General features: G+C 50.1%; 1 protein-coding gene across 1 annotated transcript in view; it reads right to left on the reverse strand.

Annotated features, from left to right (window-relative positions):
- LOC129711814 (equilibrative nucleobase transporter 1-like) overlaps positions 1 to 20304 on the reverse strand; it is a 47018-nt gene that overhangs the window by 19053 nt on the left and 7661 nt on the right. The window contains exons 2-6 of the mRNA XM_055659748.1: positions 17877 to 17923; positions 13434 to 13507; positions 11617 to 11709; positions 8803 to 8942; positions 3834 to 4579 (exon numbers count right to left, since the gene is read on the reverse strand). Of these exons, the coding sequence (XP_055515723.1) occupies positions 3834 to 4579; positions 8803 to 8942; positions 11617 to 11709; positions 13434 to 13507; positions 17877 to 17923 (1100 nt within the window). The remainder of the gene's footprint in view (positions 1 to 3833; positions 4580 to 8802; positions 8943 to 11616; positions 11710 to 13433; positions 13508 to 17876; positions 17924 to 20304) is intronic.

Consider the following 20304-nt stretch of genomic DNA (forward strand, 5'->3'; position numbering starts at 1 on the left):
CTGAGTCAGTGCCAGGAGGCAGGTGGGTCCTGCAGGGGTTGGAGAAACTGATTGGATGGGCAAGGATGAGGTTTAAGCCAGGAAAATCAAGGTCACTGGAGCTGAAGGAGGGCAAAGTCATGGACAGGTTCCGCTTCAGCATCAAAGGGACACCAATCCCAACTGTCTCCGAAAGGCCAGTGAAGAATCTTGGCAACGTGTTTAACAGCAGCCTGAAGGATACAGTATCTGTCCAGGCAACCTGTCAGAGTTGGTTGAAGGCAGCGGATCAGTCGGGGCTTCCCAGCAAGTGCAAGGCATGGATTTACCAGCATGGTATCCTGCCAAGGATACTCTGGCTACTGCTTGTCTACGAAGTCCCAATATCCATCATAGAGAGATTGGAGAGGAAAGTCAGCAGCTTTCTCAGGAGGTGGCTGGGACTGCCCAGGAGCCTTAGCAGCATCGCCCTTTACGGAAATAACACCAAGCTGCAGCTGCCCCTGAAGTACCTGGAGGAGGAGTTCAAGGTGACTCAGGCCAGAGAGGTGATGCTGTACAGAGACTCCAGCGACCCCAAGGTGGCTCAGGCAGGGGTGGAGGTGAAAACTGGGAGGAAGTGGAGAGCCGGCGAAGCCGTGCTGCAAGCAGAGTCTCGGATACGCCGCAGAGTCCTGGTGGGAGCAGTGACTCGGGGAAGAGCAGGCCTGGGAATCTTCCCATCTTCCCAGTTTGACAAGGCCATGGGAAAGGAGAGGCGCAGGCTGGTCCAGGAGGAAGTGGGGCAGTGATGGAGGAGGAGAGGTCTACCAGAGCAGTTGGATTGAGGCAGCAGGGAGCCTGGACAAGGTGGGAGCAGGCCATGGACTGAAAAGTCACATGGACTGAGCTCTGGCAGGCTGAACCACAGCGCATCAAGTTCCTGGTCCAGGCAGTGTATGATGTCCTGCCCAACCCATCGAACCTGTTCATCTGGGGCAAAGTGGAATCTCCAGATTGCCCGCAATGGTCAGGCAAGGGGACGTTGGAGCACATCCTCAGCTGTTGCCCAAAGGCTCTTGGGCAGGGCCAGTACACATGGCGTAACGACCAGGTTCTTAAACCCATTGCAGAAGCCATCAGCATGGGAATCAGCAGCTGTAGACGAGAACGCCCCACCACCCAGATGATCACCTTCGTGAAGGTCAGAGTGCAGCTGCCAAGAACCACAGCAGCCAGGAATCAGTCAGGAATCCTGGCGACTGCTCAGGACTGGCAGCTTTCTGTAGACCTGGTGAAACAGCTGAAGTTCCCACAGCACATTGCCACGACCACCCTGAGGCCAGATATCCTCCTGGTCTCAGAGGCGGCCATAAACATTGTCTTGTTGGAACTGACAGTGCCGTGGGAGGACCGTCTGGAGGAGGCCCACGAGAGGAAGATGGCCAAGTATGAAGAGCTGGTCATAGACTGCCGCAAGCAGGGCTGGAAGGCAAGGTGTATGCCCATCGAGGTTGGCTGCAGAGGTTTTGCAGGGCAATCGCTCTACAAAGCCTTGAGTGCACTGGGCATAAACGGAGTGGTGAGGAGAAGAGCCATCAAGAACACCACAGAAGCAGCGGAGAAGGCTCTGGATCAGGAGAGGAGGTCCATGGGGAGGAGCGAATGCCACCTGAATACAAGTCGTGGTCTGATCAACCACGGCTGGGTCGCCTAGGTGAGGGTGTCTGATGTTGAAAGACCCGAAACACCCAATGACCCCAGGTTACATCACTGATGATGTGTTCAGGAGCATCTATCGATGTATTTGTATCAATCATAGCATTGATGTTTCGGAATATTTGAGTCTTGGTTCATAAATCCCCGAAAGTGGCAACTTAAGTTAATAGAGTGGTAAAGACAGCATGGGGTATGCTTGCATTCATAGGTCTGGGAATTCGGTTTAAGAGTCAGGAAGTCACGTTGGGGCTTTATAAGGCTTTGATCAGACCACATGAGGAGTGTTGCGAGCACTTTCTGTAGACCCATTACAGGAATAGTGCAGCACAGGTTTACCAGGATGATGTCTGGATTGGAGGGCGCTATAACGTACAAGATCTTGGAAAATCTTGGATTTCTTTTTACCGTAGCGCTGAAGGTTGTGGGGATGATAGAAGTATAGAAAATGATGAGAAACATAGATCAGACAACCAGAAAGCCGTGCAGATAACATTTCTGTTTCACCGTCATTCCTGCTAGGACCCCTTTCCAGTCTACCTTGGCTAGCTCCTCTTTCATGCCTTCATAATCCAATTGCGTCACTGACACTTCTGATTTAACCTTCTCTTTCTCAAATTGCAGATGAAAACTAATCATATTATGGAGGTAGTGATCATAATATGATTAGTTTTCATCTGCAATTTGAGAAGGAGAAGGTTAAATCGGAATTGTCAGTAATGCAGTTGACCAAAGGGGAATGTCATCTGAGGAAAGATTGAAAAGACTAGGCTTGTATTCACTGGAGTTTACAAGGATGAGGGGGAATCTTATAGAAACATATAAAATTATAAAAGGACTGGACAGGCTAGATGCAGGTAAAATGCTCCCAATGTTGGGCGAGTCCAGAACCATAGGCTACAGTCTTAGAATAAAGGGGTGGCCATTTAGGACTGAGGTGAGAAAAAATGTTTTCACCCAGAGAGTTGTGAATTTGTGGAATTCCCTGCCACAGGGGGCAGTGGAGGCCAAATCACTGGATGGATTTAAGAGAGAGTTAGATAGAGCTCTAGGGGCTAGTGGAATCGAGGGATATGGGGAGAAAGCAGGTACGGGTTATTGATTGGGGACGATCAGCCATGATCACAATTGATGGCGGTGATGGCTCGCAGGGCCGAATGGCCTCCTCCTGCACCTATTTCCTATGTTTCTATGTTTCATGGGGGGGATAGGATGAAGTCGCGGCAAGTAGAAATCATTTCAGTGGGACAGAAGCAGGCAGAAACAATGGGTCTGCAAGAACAATTGTGTTTATAGATTTTGGGGATTATGGATATGGTAAAACCGGGCCGTGGGGGGCTGGGAAATGATAACGTTGGAGGCTGTGGAAGGTCGGAAGTAATAAAATTGGAATGTTTTGTGAGATTATGGTTTGGTGCTCATCTGTGGGATCAAGGTCCAAGGATAAGTAAGAAGAGGTGTTCAAAAGCTGGCGTCTGTCTTAAGTGCAGTAGACGTCAGCACGTCAGACTGCCATGACACATCCTTTGTTAGAAATGAAAAGCTCCAATGAAGATAGAAGGCCGTTCTGGGGAATCCTAGAGGAGGGGACCGGTGGAGCCGAGAGACTTGGTCATCACTGGGCGGTGAGGACTCCTTACATTAGAAAAAGGCACGGAGGTGGAGGTGACAGAAGAAAAACTCTACATCGTGGAGAACCCGGAACTCATTGATGTGGGGGCGGAGGGGAACAAAGCTGAGGCCTCTGTTGAGGTCAGACCGTTCCGTATCGGAAAGGGGCAGGTCAGGGGGATGGGTGAAAACACGACAAGGGTGTGGGTTGGGGTCAGAGTAGGGCCGGAGAGTAGAGGGAGATTAAGGTGAGATCCTGTGTGGCGGGGTGGGGTAGTCAGCATAGGAAAAGGGGAGATGAAAGGGAGAAAGTTACATGGAGAGTTCTAAAGGGATATGGGCCAAACGCGGACCAATGGGATTCTGTTAGGTTGTGTAACGTGGTCGGCAGGGACGGGTTGTGCTGAGGTGCCGGATTCCGTTCTGCGTGACTCTGTGACTCTAATTCAGAGTTTGTAAGGTGAGTCGCGGATTGGACGAGGGCAGGAAGTGGTGTAAAGTTACATGGCGGAGTGAATTCCTGGAAGGAAAATGAGACAACTTCGTACCTTCTGACCCGTTGTGCTGGAGATTATCTGCGGCAGGTGGCTGTTCACGTCCATCACCCGATGTACCCTCAGTCTCCACCGCCCCCTCTCTCCTTTGTTCCATCTCTTCCCTTCGCCCCTCAGGATACCATTCTCTCTTGAATTCGTCACTCACATCCCCATTCTTTTCATCCGCCTCTTCCCTCCACATCCCATCCTTCTCTTCCCTCCCCCGTTCCTTACCTTCCCCTGTATCTTTCCTCCACTCTCCCTGTCCTCCTGCCACCCCACCCTTCCCCGCTCCCATCTCTCCCTCCATCTCTCCCCTTCTCCTTTTCATCATTCCCCTCCACTCGCCCTCTGTTTCTACCTGTCCCTTTTCCTCTCCCCTCTCCCATCTCTTATCTCCCTTCGTCACTTCCCTACACTCTCCCTTCTGCCCCTCCCTCTCGCTGCTCCCCGCTTTATTCTCGCTGTCCGTCCCCAGCCTACAGTTTTGCTCCTTCTCTTCCCCATCTCTCGTATCTCCCTCTGTCCCTCCCCTCCACTCACCCTTCTCGCCCTCCATCTCTCCCCTCTCCTGCCCCACAGCAGCATCCGCCAGATTTCTCCCCTCTTCCCTTTCCCACATCATTCCTGCCTCTCCCCCAATCTGCTCCCTCCTGTCATTTCTGTTTCCCTCCATCTGATCGACTGCCAGTGTAGAATCCCCTTGTTGAGTGGTCTCGATCGCATGGTCCATGAGTCGATCCTTTTCACAGTTCACCCTGGGTGGCAAAAGAACTGGTAATAAATGTCACGAGGCCAGGATTTCAGTGACCGACAAGGATATCCCTGTGCATTGTGACAAAGTATTGTCAGTAAATGAGGAAGTGTGCATCAAAGAGATTCACCAGTATGTTACCTGGGATTGTGAGCTGGAGTTAGTTTGGAGAGACCATTTGTCTTTGGAGTGTAATCGGCTGAGGGGTGTACATGATCATTAGGGCCATAGTTAAAGTGTACGCTCACAGACTTTTACCCCAGGAGAGATACCCCAGCAAAACAAGAGAACACTGGCATAAGGTGTGGGGGAGGTTTTTACGAGAGACCTCAGTGCCAACATTTTCACAGCGGAACGTTCTACCTGGAATGAGCAGCCTGAAGAAGCAAAATAAGCGGATTAAATTATGACTTTTAAAAAGACATTTTGAAAGATATATGGACATTGAGGGTTTGGAAGGGTGTGAACAAAATGGGACCAGCTGAATACGCTAACGTGGCCGGCAAGGAAAGGAGGGCAGAATGGCCCATTTCCACGCTCTGCAACTCTGCAACTAACTGTACGATTCGTGTCATATGGATAACTGTCCTTTATTCCCATATATCGCTGCATCTCACTCCCGGGCACCTGGTATTTGTGATATGCTCCCTACACGGAGTTCCCTCCATTAGATATCTGGGTGCAACTAATGGAATACCCTAGGTCGACGAGAAGCAGCACCGCTCCAAGATTGCTGCGGTTGTGGGCAATGGGGACATCTGTCAAAATATACAGCGGGATAGAGGTCAGCTAACGAAATGGGCTAGAGTTTAACCGAGCAAGTACGAGGTGTTGTACGCAGGAAGTTGAATTGAAGGGAAATGTAAACAGTTCATGTGAAGACATTTCACAGCATTGATGTACAGAGGGATCTTGGTGCCCATGACCATAGCTCCTTACACGCGGCAGCACAAGTCATTAGAGCGAGGAACATGGGTGACATTCTCGCCTTCTTTGGTCGGCTATATAAAATTTGGTTAGGCCGCATATGGAGTATTGCGTGCAGTTCTGGTCACCCAATGACAGGAATGATGTGAAGGTTTTCGGGAAGATTCTCCATAACTTCATCAGCGCGCTGTCTATATTTGGGTGTATTAGCCACAAGGAAAATTAAAGAAATATTGACTCTTTTCGCTGGAATTATGAAAGTTCAGAGGAACTATACTTTCCCGGGGTGAAAATGTCAAACACAAGAGATCATAGCTTTATGGTGAGAAGGACAAATTTTCGAGGAGATGTGCGATGCAGGTGTTTTGCACATGGGGGGTGGCTGCCAGGGGGTGTGATGGGGTGAGGTTGCATTTAAGAATCTGTAGAAAGGCAGGTGGGTGTGCAGGAAATGGATGGTTACGGATTATTCACAGGCAGATTAGAATAGTTTATCTTGGCTTCATGTTCGCCATGGAGATTGTGGGCTGAACATGTGTTGCTACATGAAGACGTGTTGCTACATTTATGGAGATATGGACCTGGACCTTAGGTTCGCGCCTTGTGATAATGTTGTTATGCGTCTTAGTTTCAGTCCGAAACCTCCCCACTCTTTTAAATTAAGAACCAATATATCTTGTTTAAATGTAGGAGTGGGAATGTTTCAGGGAAACATGAGGGGTTATTTTTTTTTTAATGTAGAGCAAGGGTGTCAAACTCATTTTCGATCACGGGCCGGATTGGGCAAAATGCAACTTCATGCGGGCCTGATCAGTTGAGCACACGCGAATGCACACGCGCACGCTCCCACTCCCACAGCTTTTGAAGCCTTCGTTTTTTCAACCTGCGCTCATTTGCTATAACTACAAGGTGTTTCACTTTATGAATTGTGTTTCTTATGAAGAAGATTGCCTTTTAGGATTGGCATTAAGTTACAGTGGTAGGCTATAAGAAAGTTGTGATGAGAGAGAGAAAAAACAAGGCTAAGATTGTTTTGGGAGCCACACCCTCCATTAATAAACCATTTGAAATCGAACATTAGCAGAAACAAATGTAGGCCGAACAAAACAAACCTGACCGCCCCTCCATCCTCATTGGCCACAACTGACTGCCCAGAGGGCGGTCCCTTCTCCTATTGGGCCAGTCTAGTGTCGGTCACGTTCTCGCCTCGTTTGGACCCCCCCCCCTCTCCCCCTCTCCTCCTAGCGGCATCTGCAAAGAAGGGTTTCGGCCCGAAACCTCACCTATTTCCTTCGCTCCATAGATGCTGTGGCACCCGCTGAGTTTCTCCAGCATTTTTGTGTATCTGCGATTCAATTGGTCGGATCGTGTGTCAGTCAAGGAGTCGTCACAATGCTGGCAGCGAGCAGCCACGGCCTCTCACGCCATATAAGGAGCGCGCGGCTGACTAGGGAGGCGGGTCAAACGCACGCGCAGCGGCTCAGGGGTAACCTGGACGCCCCGGAGACATCTGTAGCCCGATCCGGCATTGGGGAAATAATCCCGCGGGCCGGATTGGACCCCTTTGCGGGCCGCATCTGGCCCATGGGCTGGTACTTTGACATCCCTGATATAGAGCAAGCTGCCAGAGGAGTTAGTTGAGGCAGGTCCTATGGGAGAGATATGGGCCAAACGTGAAGAGGTAGGAATCATGGAGGTGGATATCTGATTGGGCTGGTTGGAGCGAAGGACGTTCTGTTTCGCACGGTGGGCTGCTCTGGAAGGTTAGATCCTATGGGATCCAAGGAGAGAGAGCTGAATGGATAGAAAATTGGCTTCGTGGAAGGAAGAACAGGGTGATGGTGGAAGTTTGCTTTGTGGACTGCAGGTCTGTGACAAGTGGTGTACATCGGGGTTCGGTGCTGGGAAGTTACAGTTTGTCATCTATATCAATGATTTGGATGAGAACATACACGACAAGATTAGCAAATTTGCAGATTATACAAAAGTGGGCGGTTTTTCAGATAGCGAAGATGGTTGGGAAAATTTGCAGCAGGATCTTGATCGATTTTCCAGGTGGGCTGAGGAATGGTTGATGAACATTAATACTGAGAAATGTGAGTTTCTGCATTTTGGGAAGTCTAACATTGGCAGGATTACACAGTGAATGGTTGGACTCTGGGTAGTGTTGTAGAGCAGAGGGATCTAAGCCTGCAGGTACATCGTTCCTTGAACGTGGAGTCGCAGGTAGATCGGGTGGTCAAGAAGGCTTTTGGCATATTGGCCTTCATCAGCCAGAGCATTAAGTATAGAAATTGGGGGTAATGTTGCTGTTGTATAAGATGTTAGTGAGGCTGCATTTGGCGTATTGTGGGCATTTGGCGTATCTGGGAACTATGTTGTCAAGCTCGAAAGGGTGCAGAGAAAATGTACAAGGACATTGCCAGGACTAGAGGGTCTGAGGTACAGGGAGAGATTGAGTAGGCTGCGACTATCTCTTGGAGCACAGGAGGATGAGGGGAGGTATATAAGATCAGGAGAGCAATAGATTAGTTAGATGCACAGATTATCTTGCCCAGAGTGCTAAAATCGAGGATCAGAGTACATAGATTTAAGGTGAAGGGAAAAGGGGTGGATGTATGGAACAAGCTGCCAGGGGAGGTAGCTGAGGCAGGGACTATCTCACCATTTAAGAAACAGTGAGACAGGTACAAGGATAGGACAGGTTGAGAAGCATATGGACCTAATGTGGGCAGGAGGGACTAGTGTAGCTGGGATATGTTGGCCGGTGTGGGAAGTTGGGCAGAAGGGACTCTATGTATCTATGACTATGATTCTCTTTAAAATCTCTTTTCTACCTGCAAGTATGGAACTATATTCTGTATGTCCCCTCTTGCTTTATCTATTGTACTTGAATTTGACCAAATTATATTTATGTATGGTATATCTGATCTGTTTGGATAGCATGACACATAAAGCTTTTCAATGTGCCTTGGTACATGCGACAATAATACACTTAAACCTACATATATACGTTGTAGATCTACTGGACAGTATATCCCGCTGTATATTTTGACAGCATGACTATGCTGTAATGTTCCATGTTCTATATTCTCCCTGTAACATGTAATGACACAGTAGAGTGGACTGGAGGAGAGCGGTAACCTGAGCAAGTGGCAGGTTCGGTAGGAAGGGCATGACCTGAAGAGTGGGGGGGCAGGAACACTAGCGATGGTCTGGAGGCTCCGTGCCTCAAATGGATTTCACCTTGTACCTCACTCTCTCTTGAACGTGTAACCATACTCCAGTTCCGCATCTTACCCGTAGCTGAAGCCCTCAGGCAGCGGGTAGGGGATGTGTTTCCAGGGAACGAGAAAGACCGTGCGTAGTACGTGGAGGACGCTGAGGCAACTAATGAACAGGAAAATCGCCATCACGGAGAAACCAGCTTCATATGCCACCTGGGAGGAGAAGGGGTAAGAACATGTGACACGTTGAAAGAGGAGGTCTGGCACTTTACAGGTGGCACCGTTCACCGCACCCTATAGATCTCGACCCTGAACCATCCACACATTTCCCCATCGTCGCCCTTCTCCTTTCTCCACAAATTCCTTCGCTTCATCGTCCATTTCTCGGTCATCTCTCTCTCATTCTCTCTCTCCCTCTCTCTCTCTCACACACACACACACACTCTCTCACACACGCAGCCAACACAAAATAGTACTAGCTTAAGATAGACACTAAAGCTGGAGTGACTCAGCGGGACAGGCAGCATCGCTGGAGGAAGGAATGGCTGACGTTTCGGATCGAGCCCCTTCTTCAGACCCGAAACGTCGCCCAGTCCATCTCTCCAGAGATGATGCCTGCCCCCGCCGAGTTGCTCCAGCCTTTTGCATCTATCTTTGGTTTAAACCGGTATGTGCAGTTCCTTCTTACACACGAGACCAGCTGAAGATCCTCCATCCTCTCTCCCCGTCTCTACCTTCCTTGTGCATGTGCTTAGCACCTACTCTCCCCATCTCCACTCCATCTCTCTCTTCCACACAGCCCTCTATTCAAACTCTCATTCCGGCCCACTGTTTTGTTTCCTCCCTCACCTTTTGCCACGCCTCTCTCCCCGACCCTGTATTCACATCTCCACGTGTCCACACCCACAACCACCCCGCATCGTTCCCTACGCTGACGGCCCGTGACCGACCTGATGGGCCGGGTTGCGATATTTGCTTCCAATGTCCCCATTGGCCCCATCCAATGGACAAGAACAATTGACTCCAGTCTGTTTTACCTGGAACCATGGAGTTAATGACAAAAGAGAAGTAGCCTATTCTGGAGTTAACTTCGTTTAGTTTAATTCAGAGATACAGTGTAGAGACAAAGCATTTGGTCGACCACACTAGTTCTATGTTATCTCACTTACGTATCCTATAAGAAAGAACTGCAGATGCTTGAAATATCGAAGGTAGACAAAAATGCTGGAGAAACTCAGCAGGTGTGGCAGCATCTATGGAGAGAAGGAATAGGTTGCGTTTCCGATCGAGACCCTTCGTCTGAAGAAGGGTCTCGACCCGAAACGTTGCCCATTCCTTCTCTCCAAAGATGCTGCCTCATCCGCTGAGTTACTCCAGCATTTTGTTTCTACCTGCAATCCTAGTTCCATCCACTCTATAACATTCACCAAACCCCTGCCATTCACTGTGTAGATCCTGCCCTCATTAGACTTCCCAAAATGTAATACATCACATTTTAGTTTAGCTTAGTTTAGAGATACAGCATGGAAATTGGCCATTTGGCCCACCGAGTCCATGCCCAGTAGCATTCCTCATACAACAGCACTATCCTACACACTGGGAACGATCTACAATTTTTACCGAAGCCAATTAACCTACAGTCACGGAGGCCAACATCAGAAGATCATTCAGGGCGGCGAACCCTCGGAAAGCTACTGGACCTGATGGTATACCCAGCCGAGTTCTCAAAACTGCCCAGACCAACTGGCTGGAGTTTTTATGTATCTACTGGCATCCAAGCCCACAGCCCACTGCAAGTGGCAAAGCAGATTCATAACAAAATCTTATGAATGCATGCATTCATCTGTTAGGGCATTGAATTTAAAATTTAGGAGGTCGTGTCGGCTTTATAAAACAGGTGCAGCTGCATTCGGACATCGACTATCGTCCTGGTCGCAGCATTGTGGGAAGGATGAGGCTTCGGAGAGACTGCAGAAGTTTCTCAGAATGCTGCTTGGATTAGATGGTATTAGTTCTGAAAAAATGGACAAACGCGGAGTGTTTTCTCCGGCACGTCGTAGGTTGTGGGGATAAATAATAGAAGCATATACAATAATGAGAGGCACAGATAGAATAGGCAGTCTGTACTTTTCCCCCCAATTATGAAATTGGCAAATACGAGGTCATAGTTCCGAGGCGGGAAGGGTAAAATTTAAAGGTCACATGAGGCGTTTTTTACAAATGGCTCGGTGGGTGTTAGCCAATCGTTGCGCTGGAGGCTGGCATGATAGTATTATTCAAGAGGCTATTAAATAGGCACGTTGTTACATGCAGGGAGTGCAGGAATGTGGATCATGGGCAGACAGAGGAGGTTACTTTAATTTGGCACCATGTTCGGCACGAAAATTGTGGGCCGAAGTGTCTATTCCTGTGCTGTACTCTTCTGTGTTCCAGCCAACCTCTCCAGGACGGCCCAGTGGTAAGCTGCTGCCTCACAGCGCCAAGGACCCACGTTCGATTCTGACCTCAGTTGCTGTCAATGTGGAGTTTGCACGTACTACCCGTGACCACGTTATTTTCGTCCGGGTGCTCCGGTTTCTTCCCACATCCCAAAAAGGTGCAAGGATTTTTTTTTGTGTGAATTGAGCTCTGTAAATCACCCCTTGTGTGTAGGGAGTGGATGACAAAGTAGGATTAGTTCGAACTAGTATGAACATATGATTGATGGTTGGTGTGAACTGGGTGGGCTGAAGGACACGTTTCCGTGCTGTATCTCCAAACTGTATCTCCAAACTATTATAAACTAAACTATTTTCTTCAACCAAGGATACGGATTGGATCTGCTCTGCTCATGGACTACAGTGATTAGCACGTTACTCCTGGAAAGATTTTGTGACAGGTTACTTACCTTGACCAACAGGAAGATAACCGTCGCGGAACCGAAAGCCCCGGTGTAGACGGTGATTACTGTGGCGCGCTTCCTCCCAAACAGATTTCCAATCTGGGCAGCAGACGTAAAAACAACAGGCATTAACTGTACTCAGATGGTGTTGAAACATTCTTCCCTTGCCCACCCCACTTCCTGAAGTCAGCAACAGCTTCTAACCCTCTGTTATCAGGTTTCCCAGCAGTTCATCCTTAAGCTGGGCACTGTCTCTTTCACCTCAACCCCATTGCGGATATTGAACACCAGAACGTGGCAACAAAAGTACATAGAGTGCGAAAGAAGTAATATGGAATTTAGCCTTCATAGGTCGGGACATTGAGTATGTCAAAAAGGCTTGAAGCAAATAAATGGGACGTTGGTTCGGTTGGAGTATAGTGTGTCTATCTGGTCGCCCCATTAGAGGAAGGATGTGGAGGCTTTGGAAAGGGGGCAGAGGAGCTTGATCAAATGATGCCTGAATTTGGGGGTAGGGGAGTATTATCTACAGAGTGAGGTTGGATAACTTTGATTGTTTTATCTGCAAAGACAGAGGTTGCGCGGAGGCCAGATAGAACTATATAAAATTAGGAGAGGAAATAGATGGACTACTTCAGAATCTTTTCCCAGGGTGGAAAGGTCAAATACGATAAGGCATAGCTTTATGGTGAGAAGATTAAAGGTTAAAGGAGCAGGAATTTCACACAAGGTGTTTTTCAACAGAGATATTACATTGGACTTGCATATGAATATCAGCCAATGAAGAGTTGTCTGTTATGTGCAGATAGATAAGAGTTGGCTTTGGTATCATTTTGGCCCAGACATTGTGGATCACAGGGCCCGGTATTATGCTGAATCCTCCTAAGTTCTATGCTCTGTACCACATAGCTTCCTCTTTGCATTATCTGTTGTGCTTCCATTTCAATTGATTATATTTATTTATAATATTATCTGATCTGATTGGATAGCATAAAACAAAGCTCTTCACTGTAACTGAGTACACATGAGAACAGTAAACCTAAACACATGAAACTGCTGTCATTGGCGACACGCTGGGACCGTACTGGCTGAGCGCTAGCTACTCCGTGGGAGGGACAGTGTGTACGGAATGCCGCACTGTGGGAGGGGATGTACTCGGTGAAGGCTACGTATTGGGGAACAGCAGTGAAGAAGTGCCGCACAGTGTTGGGAGAGTCCGTTAATCCGGCACTCCCTCTGCGCTGCCCCATGTCAGCTTGGTAGTTCTGGTCAGATCGGGTCGGGAGCGTTCATCACACAGATTAGGGTAGGGGGAAACAAAGCTGGCGAAGATGTGAAACCCACTTGTGATAGTTGGATACATGTGATGGTGGTGGTGGGTAATGATTGGCAGAAGAGACCAAAGTGGAAAATGAAAAAAAAAAGGGTGTTGATAAGGGTAGAAGGTTTCCAGGAGGTGGAGGTGGGGGGGGGCACATAAAGCCCCAGGGTTCCACATAATTGGAAGGCGCAGGGAGCAACAGGTGATTGGAGATTGGTAGAATCAGTGTGCACTGGGGTTAGGAATTAGTGTTGGGAAAGAACAAATAGAACGACGAGGTGTTGCCTAAAATTGGACAATTCAACATCCATACCAATAGGTTATAAGCTCTGCAAGCGGGATATGAGATAATGTTTGTGGCCCCACTCTGGCAATGGATGAGACCCAGGATAAAAAGGTCAGTATGGGAATAGGAGGGGAGTTCTAATGGTTGGCAACAGGGAGATCCAACAGGCCTTGGCGGACCGAGCGCAAATGTTACCGGACGATGAACATAGAACACCTTGATATTTGTTGTCAGTAACACTCCTCCGGCTCCTAATAACGCGAGTGCGGGAAACAGCAGCAGGGCCGAGGCTGTAATACAGTGAGAACGAGGATGAAGTGTAGATCAATGGAATGTGACACCATTTTCACTATCAGGCTCTACTCTCTCTCTTTCACTCCTTCCCCCTCTCTCAGTCTCTCTCTCACACTCACTCACTCTCTCTCTGTCCAGTCCTCCCTGAACCACACGCACACACACACAAACGTAAATACACAAGCACATATACATACACACACACAGACAACACACGCACACGTACTCTCTCTCTCTCACTGGGCCGGATTTAGATGAAGAGAGGCCCTAAGCTGATCCACTTGTGAGGCCCCTCCCAATCCCTCACCCCCATGACTAGAGGAAAATGATTGACACCGATTTGCAGCGAGAGTGGCCAATGAGATAAGGGGCTGGAAAGCTGCGCTTTCTATTTATTTATTTATTGCCAGTGCTAGTGTCGAGTTATTGGCTTAAAACACTATTATTCTGAAATGGAGGGCAAGGAAAATTACTGAAGGGTTGTTTAGAGACTACAGTGCGTTGTGACAGCAAATGTAAGAAAGGCCTATTACAGTGTGAAAAATATTATACACCTTGCAGGGCTCTCACTTAACTTTTTTTCTCTGCTGTCAGCCGGGCAACCTTGGCAGCTTTTTAGGTTGCCAAATGACAGTTTAGGTGGTTAGTTAAGACAGCTTGCATGTCGCGTGCGATAATGTGCTCGGACGAAGTGCGTAGTTACCAGTCGGAATTATGCTCAATGAAGAATTCATGCTGCCTCACCCATTGAGTTTCGCCAGCATATTTGTCTACCCATTCACACAAGTTCTGTTATCCCACTTTCCTCACCCACTCCCTACACATTAGGGGCAATTTTACAGACACGTTAACCTACAAAGCCAATGCGTCTTTGGGATGTGGGAGGAAACCCACACGCTTGAAGGGAGAATGTACATATTCAACATAGACAGTGTCAGAGGACAGGATCGAACACAGATCTCCACTATATTTTGTTTTCCCCCCCAACACACAAAAAATTATTTGTTGATAACTTTGTTTACTAAAAAAAATGAAATATTCATTTTCAGTCTTAAATCTCCAAGTGGTGCTATGTCCCCCCTTTCCAGCCACTGTATGTTTTAATTCAGTTCAAGACTATGGGGCAGTACATTGGCCATAAAGTTGCTGCCTAAAAGAGACCCTGAAGGGGGGGTGTTGTTACCAAACTGAACTCACTGTGGATTGAATGCATTAACGGAGCCACTCGGAAGATTAACGGAGGATTTTATTTAAAAACGTGTACATAAAAATGTCCAAATGTTTTGAGTGCATGAGTGAATGTAAAAGTGAATTAGATAGCGAAATGGAAGAAATCATGGAGTTTCAGCATGTGGGTTGGGCGGACCAAGGAATCAAAGGCCGGATCTGACATACACACACACACACAGTTTTAAAAGTATACTAGACCAAGTGCAGAGGAGAGGGAGAGAGGAGAGAAGGAGGGGGAATGAAGAGGTGAGAGGGGGGGAGAGAGAGGGGGAAAGGGGGCAGAAGGGGGGGGAGAGGGGGGGAGAGGGGGGGGGGGGAATAGAGAGGGGGGAAGAAAGAGGGGAGGAAGGATGTTGAGGAGGCTGGAGGGGGGGGAGGGACGGGAGAGGGGGATTAAGGAGGAGAGGGGGGGGGGAGGAGGAGGAGGGGGGGAAAGGAGGAGGGGGGGAGGGGAGGAGGAGAGGGGGGGAAGAGGAGGGGGGGAGGAGGGGGGAGAGGAGGAGGGGGGAGAGGGGGGATCTGAGAGGGGGGGGGGAGGAGGAGGAGGAGGGGAGAGAGGAGGAGGAGAGGGGGGGGAGGAGGAGGGAGAGGGGGGGGAGGAGGAGGAGGAGGGAGGGGGGGGAGAGGAGGGGGAGAGGGGGGAGGAGGAGGGGGGACGGAAGAGGGGAGGGAGGGGGGGGAGAGAGGGGGGGAGGAGGGGAGGAGAGGGGGGGGAGAAGGGAGGGGAGAGGGGGGGGGAGTGGGAGAGGGGGGGGGTGGGGGAGGGAAGAGAAGGGGGGGGGGGGGGGGGGGGGGGGGAGGAGGAGGGGGGGGGAAGAATTAGAGAAGAGGGGGGGGAGGGAGAGGGGGGGAGGATTGGGGAGGGGGGAGGGAGAGGGCGAGGGGAGGAGGGAGGGGAGCAGGAGAGGGGGCGTGGGAAAGGGGGATGGAGAGGGAGGGGAAAATGGGAGAGGGGGGGGAGAGGGAGGAGGGACGAAGGGGGAGGAAGGGGAGGGAGGGGGAAGAGGAGAGGGGATGGAGGAGAGGGGGGGAGGGAGAGGAGAGGGGGGGAGAGGAGAGGATGGGAAGGAGGGAGAGGAGAGGAGGGGGAGGGGGGGAGAGAGGAGGAGAGGAGAGAGGGAGAAGGAGAGGAGAGGAGAGAGGGAGAGGGGGAGAGGAGAAGGGAGGGGAGAGGAGAGAGGGGGGGAGAGGGAGAAGGGGGGAGAGGACGAGAGGGGGGAGAGAGGAGAAAAGAGGGAGGGGAGGGAGAGAGGAAGAAGGAGGATAGATGAAAGGGAGAAGAGCAGGAGAGGGAGAAGAGGGAGAGGAGGGGAGAGGAGAGGGGAGGAGGAGAGGGGGGGAGGAGGAGGAGAGGGGGAGAGAGGAGAGGGGGGGAGGGAGAGGGGGGGAAAGAGGAGTCAGGGGAGGAAGAGGGGAGGAGGGGGGAGGAGAGGGGGAGAGGAGGGAGGAGGAGACGAGGAGGGGAGAGGAGGAGAGGGAGGGGAGGGAGGAGGAGGAGAGGGGGGGAGAGGAGGAGAGGGGGGTGCGGAAGAGAGGAAGAGGGGGAGATGGGAGGAGGGGGGGAGAGGAGGGGAGGGGGGGGAGGAGGAGGAGGGGGGAGGAGGAGAGGGAAAGGGGGGGGGGAGGGGAGGGAGGGGGGGGAGAGAGTACCTTTTTACTTCAACCCAAACAACCATTTGCAGGCAGTGCTTTTTTACCTCTAACCATATTTTCATTTTCAAACCAAATTAAGGGTACTCACAGTGCTGTAGACATTTGTCAGTGTCATTCAGAAGATAGAAGATAGTTATATATTCATATATAAATAAAGACCATTTTATTTTCTCATTTATAACATTGTTTACAGAGTACTATGTTTACCATATTCTGTTGTGCTGCTGCAAGTAAGGATTTCATTGTTCTAACGGGGACGTGAGAGAATAAAACACTCTTGACTCTTGATTTACTCCGCTAATGTGTGGGATAGAACTAGTGTACGGGTGATCGGTGGTCAACATGGACTCGGTGGGCCGAAGGGCCTGTTTCCGCACTGTATCTTTAAAGTAAACTGAAAACACAAAAGCCCGAGGGAGTCTAAAGAAGGGTCTCTACCCGAAACGTCACCCAATTTCTTCTATCAAGAGTTGCTGGCTGCTCCACGGAGTTCCCCCGCATAATTTAAAGCATGGAAAGGAATAGTCTTCACCCTACCATAGAGTACCCAACCAGACGCAAATAAAATTTAAAGTAGCTCTTTTTCCCCCAAGAACCCTGAGGGAGAAAAATTCCAAGTCAAGAGTGGAAGAGAGTTTTATTGTCATGTGTCCCAGATGGGGCAATGAAACTTCTTGCTTGCTGCAGCACAACAGAATATGTAAACATAATACAGAACAGGAGATAAAAGTTCAGTGTGTTATATACCATAGAAGAGATATATATACACAATATATAAAAAGATAAAATGCAATAGGCTGTTATTGTTCAGTCCTCCACCACCTCCAGTTTAAATTCCATTTAGAATATTTATGGAGGACCAGGAAACCAGAAGCAAGAGTTACTCCGCCAGGGAGTTACTCCTAATCCAGGGTCAGGGAGTGATTATGCGTTGGTTTTCAGCAGTCGCGGCGAGGCGGCGACCGTTCAGCAATGGCGGCCAGATCTCCCACAATGCAAAAGGAGGGAGAAAGTGCCCAGCGCCGACCAGTTGAGTGGCAATGCGCATGCGCCAGGGCGGACCGATGATGTGATGGCCGTGGTTTGCGCATGTGCAGGAGGGAGGATTGAGGGCTGTAGCAGTGCGCATGTGCAAGGCGTCCTGCCGTGCCAGCGGATGAGAAGCGAGCGGAGAGCGGAGACCCGGTGGCCCGGACACGGAAACGGATGGTGACAGAGAGATAGATAGATAGAGAGGGGGCCCGACCAGAGTTGAACGGCAGGTGTCCTGCCTTGGCCGGAGGTGCCCTAGATTTTGAGGCCCTAAACTTCAGCCTATGAAGCCTAGTGATAAATCCGGCTCTGTGAGGCCCCCCTAGATCTCAAGACCCCAGGCTTAATGCTATGAAGCCTATACGGGGGGGAGAGAGAGCGAGAGAGAGAGAGACACACACACACAAAAACACACACATACACAAGCAGCCAACTGAGAGATTAACTTACCCGTGGAGGAGAAAGCGATCATGAGCGTGCCTGTCGTATACAGGAATCTGTGAAGATGCAAATCCTGGCATTAAACAACCACAAACTTCCCTCCTCCCATCCCATTCGCCACCATCGCATCCTATGCAAAAGATCTAGACTTCCACCTTCCCATTCCCAAGGGCAGGACATTCGGAACAGACTGATAACAAATTTGCCTTTAAAAACGCACAGTACAGGACGAGAACAGGCTGCTCGACCCACGCTGACTGTGTTGAGCATGGCCCCATTTATTGGTATTGGTGTATTTTTAATCACGCGTACCAAGGTACAGTGGAAATCTTAGTTATGTGCGTTATCTCGGCAAATTCTACCATGCATCAATATAAAAGGAGGTGGGATAGAGGAAATATGAGCCAGACACAGGGGGAGTCAGAACAGGTGTCAGAAGAGGGGGCAGCTACAGAGGATATTCCCAGAAAGGGACGCGGTTTCAGTACCGACAGAACTCCATAAGTAGTATGAGTGGTGAAGACGTGGAAATAGTTGAGAACGTGGCGAGATATTGCCAAGACTCTGTCCTGGACCAAGCACATTGATGCACCAGCCAAGTAGGCAGATCAAGGCACAACATCCTGAAGAGACTGGGTACATTCAGCATGTCTCCCGTGACTGAAAAAAATTGCCAGGTTACATGAGGCAATGGTAGAAAAAAAAATGGATGAGCTCTGGCCAAGAAAGAGGAAATGCGAGAGAGTTGAAGATGGTTGCCCAATCCATGAAAGAAGAGATCAGAATTCTCAGTATATTGTTGCACCTACACGTTATACTGTCTAGAGAACTCACCATAATCAAATAATTAATTTGGTACACGTGACCAAAATAAGTCTCAACTTAAACCTAAAGAGCAAATGAGATGGGTGCACGGGGCACAACGAGGTTGGTTCGAAAAATGGGAATTTATTTATTGCCAGTGCTAGTGTCGAGTTATTGGCTTAAAACACTATTATTCTGAAATGGAGGGCAAGGAAAATTACTGAAGGGTTGTTTAGAGACTACAGTGCGTTGTGACAGCAAATGTAAGAAAGGCCTATTACAGAGAGGAGAGGGGGGGGAGAGGAGAGGAGGCGAGAGGGAAGGGGGAGAGGAAGGGGGGGAGAGGAGGAGAGGGGGGGAAAGGGAGAGAGGGGGGGGGGAGGAGAGAGGGAGGGGGGAGGGAGAGGGGGGGGGGAGAGGAGGGGAGGGGGGAGAGGTGGGAGGGGGGAGAGGGAGGGAGAGGAGGGAGGAGAGAACGAGAGGGGGGAGGAAAGGGAGAGGCGAGGGGAGGGAGGAGCGAGGGAGGAGGCGGGAAGGGAGTGGGGGACAAGAGAGGAGGAGGAGGGGGGGGGGGGAGAGGATGGGGGGAAGGGAGAGGGGGGGGGGAGAGATGGGGGGGAGGAGAGGGGGGAGAGAGAGGGGGGGAGGAGAGGGGGGGAGGAGAGGGGGGGCGGGAGAGGGGGGGAGGAGAGGGGGGGGAGGAGAGGGGGGGGAGGAGAGGGGGGGGAGAGTGAGAGGGGGGAGAGAAGAGGATGGGGGGGAAGGAGAGGGGGGGAGGGGGGGGGAGGAGAGGGGGGGAGAGGAGAGGGGGGGGAGGATGGGGGGAGAGGAAGGGGGGGAGAGAGCGGGGGGGGGGGAGGAGAGAGGGGAGAGAGGGGGGGAGAGGGGGGGGGAGAGGGGGGGGAGAGGGGGGGGGAAGAGGGAGGAGGGGGGGGGGGGGGATTAGGATAGAGGGGGGGCGGAGAGGGAACCTTTTTACTTAAACCCCAAACAACCATTTGCAGGCAGGTGCTTACTTTTACCTCTAACATATTTTCATTTTGGAAACCAAATTAAGGGTTACTCACGTGCTTGTAGACATTTGTCAGTGTCAATTCAGAAGATAGGAAGATAGTATATATTAATATATAAATAAAGAACATTTTGTTTTCTGGTATTTAGAACATTGTTTACAGAGTACTAGGTTTACATATTCTGTTGTGCTGCTGCAAGTAAGGATTTTCCTCGGCGGCTGTTCCACGGCGCTTCTCAAAATGGACACACGGCTCTGTCACGCTGGGCTGATCTCCCACTGCTTTTTTTTTTTTTCCCCCCCCCAGGCGAAGAAAAGCAGCGGACCTTGAACATCCGATGTTTGGCTTGAGACAGCGTGACAGAGCCGGGCCGGGCACCAGCGGTAGGGAAAAATGTCGTCTTTTTTTCGAGCAGAGCGCCTCAGACCCCGAGCACTGAGTTATGGTGTTCAAGAAGAACTGAGAGAGTTGTTAAAAGGAATATTAAATTTGTATATTAATAGGTGGTGGGAGGATGAGGAAGATTAGGAAAGGGTGATGGAGAGGGGAATGGAAGAAGGGGAGAAGTGGAGGAGAAGGGGGGGTGGGATGGGGGCGGTGGAGGGGGGGAGGGAGGACGA

The sequence above is a fragment of the Leucoraja erinacea genome, chromosome 31, assembly GCF_028641065.1.
Source record: "Leucoraja erinacea ecotype New England chromosome 31, Leri_hhj_1, whole genome shotgun sequence".
NCBI classification, from domain to species: domain Eukaryota; kingdom Metazoa; phylum Chordata; class Chondrichthyes; order Rajiformes; family Rajidae; genus Leucoraja; species Leucoraja erinaceus.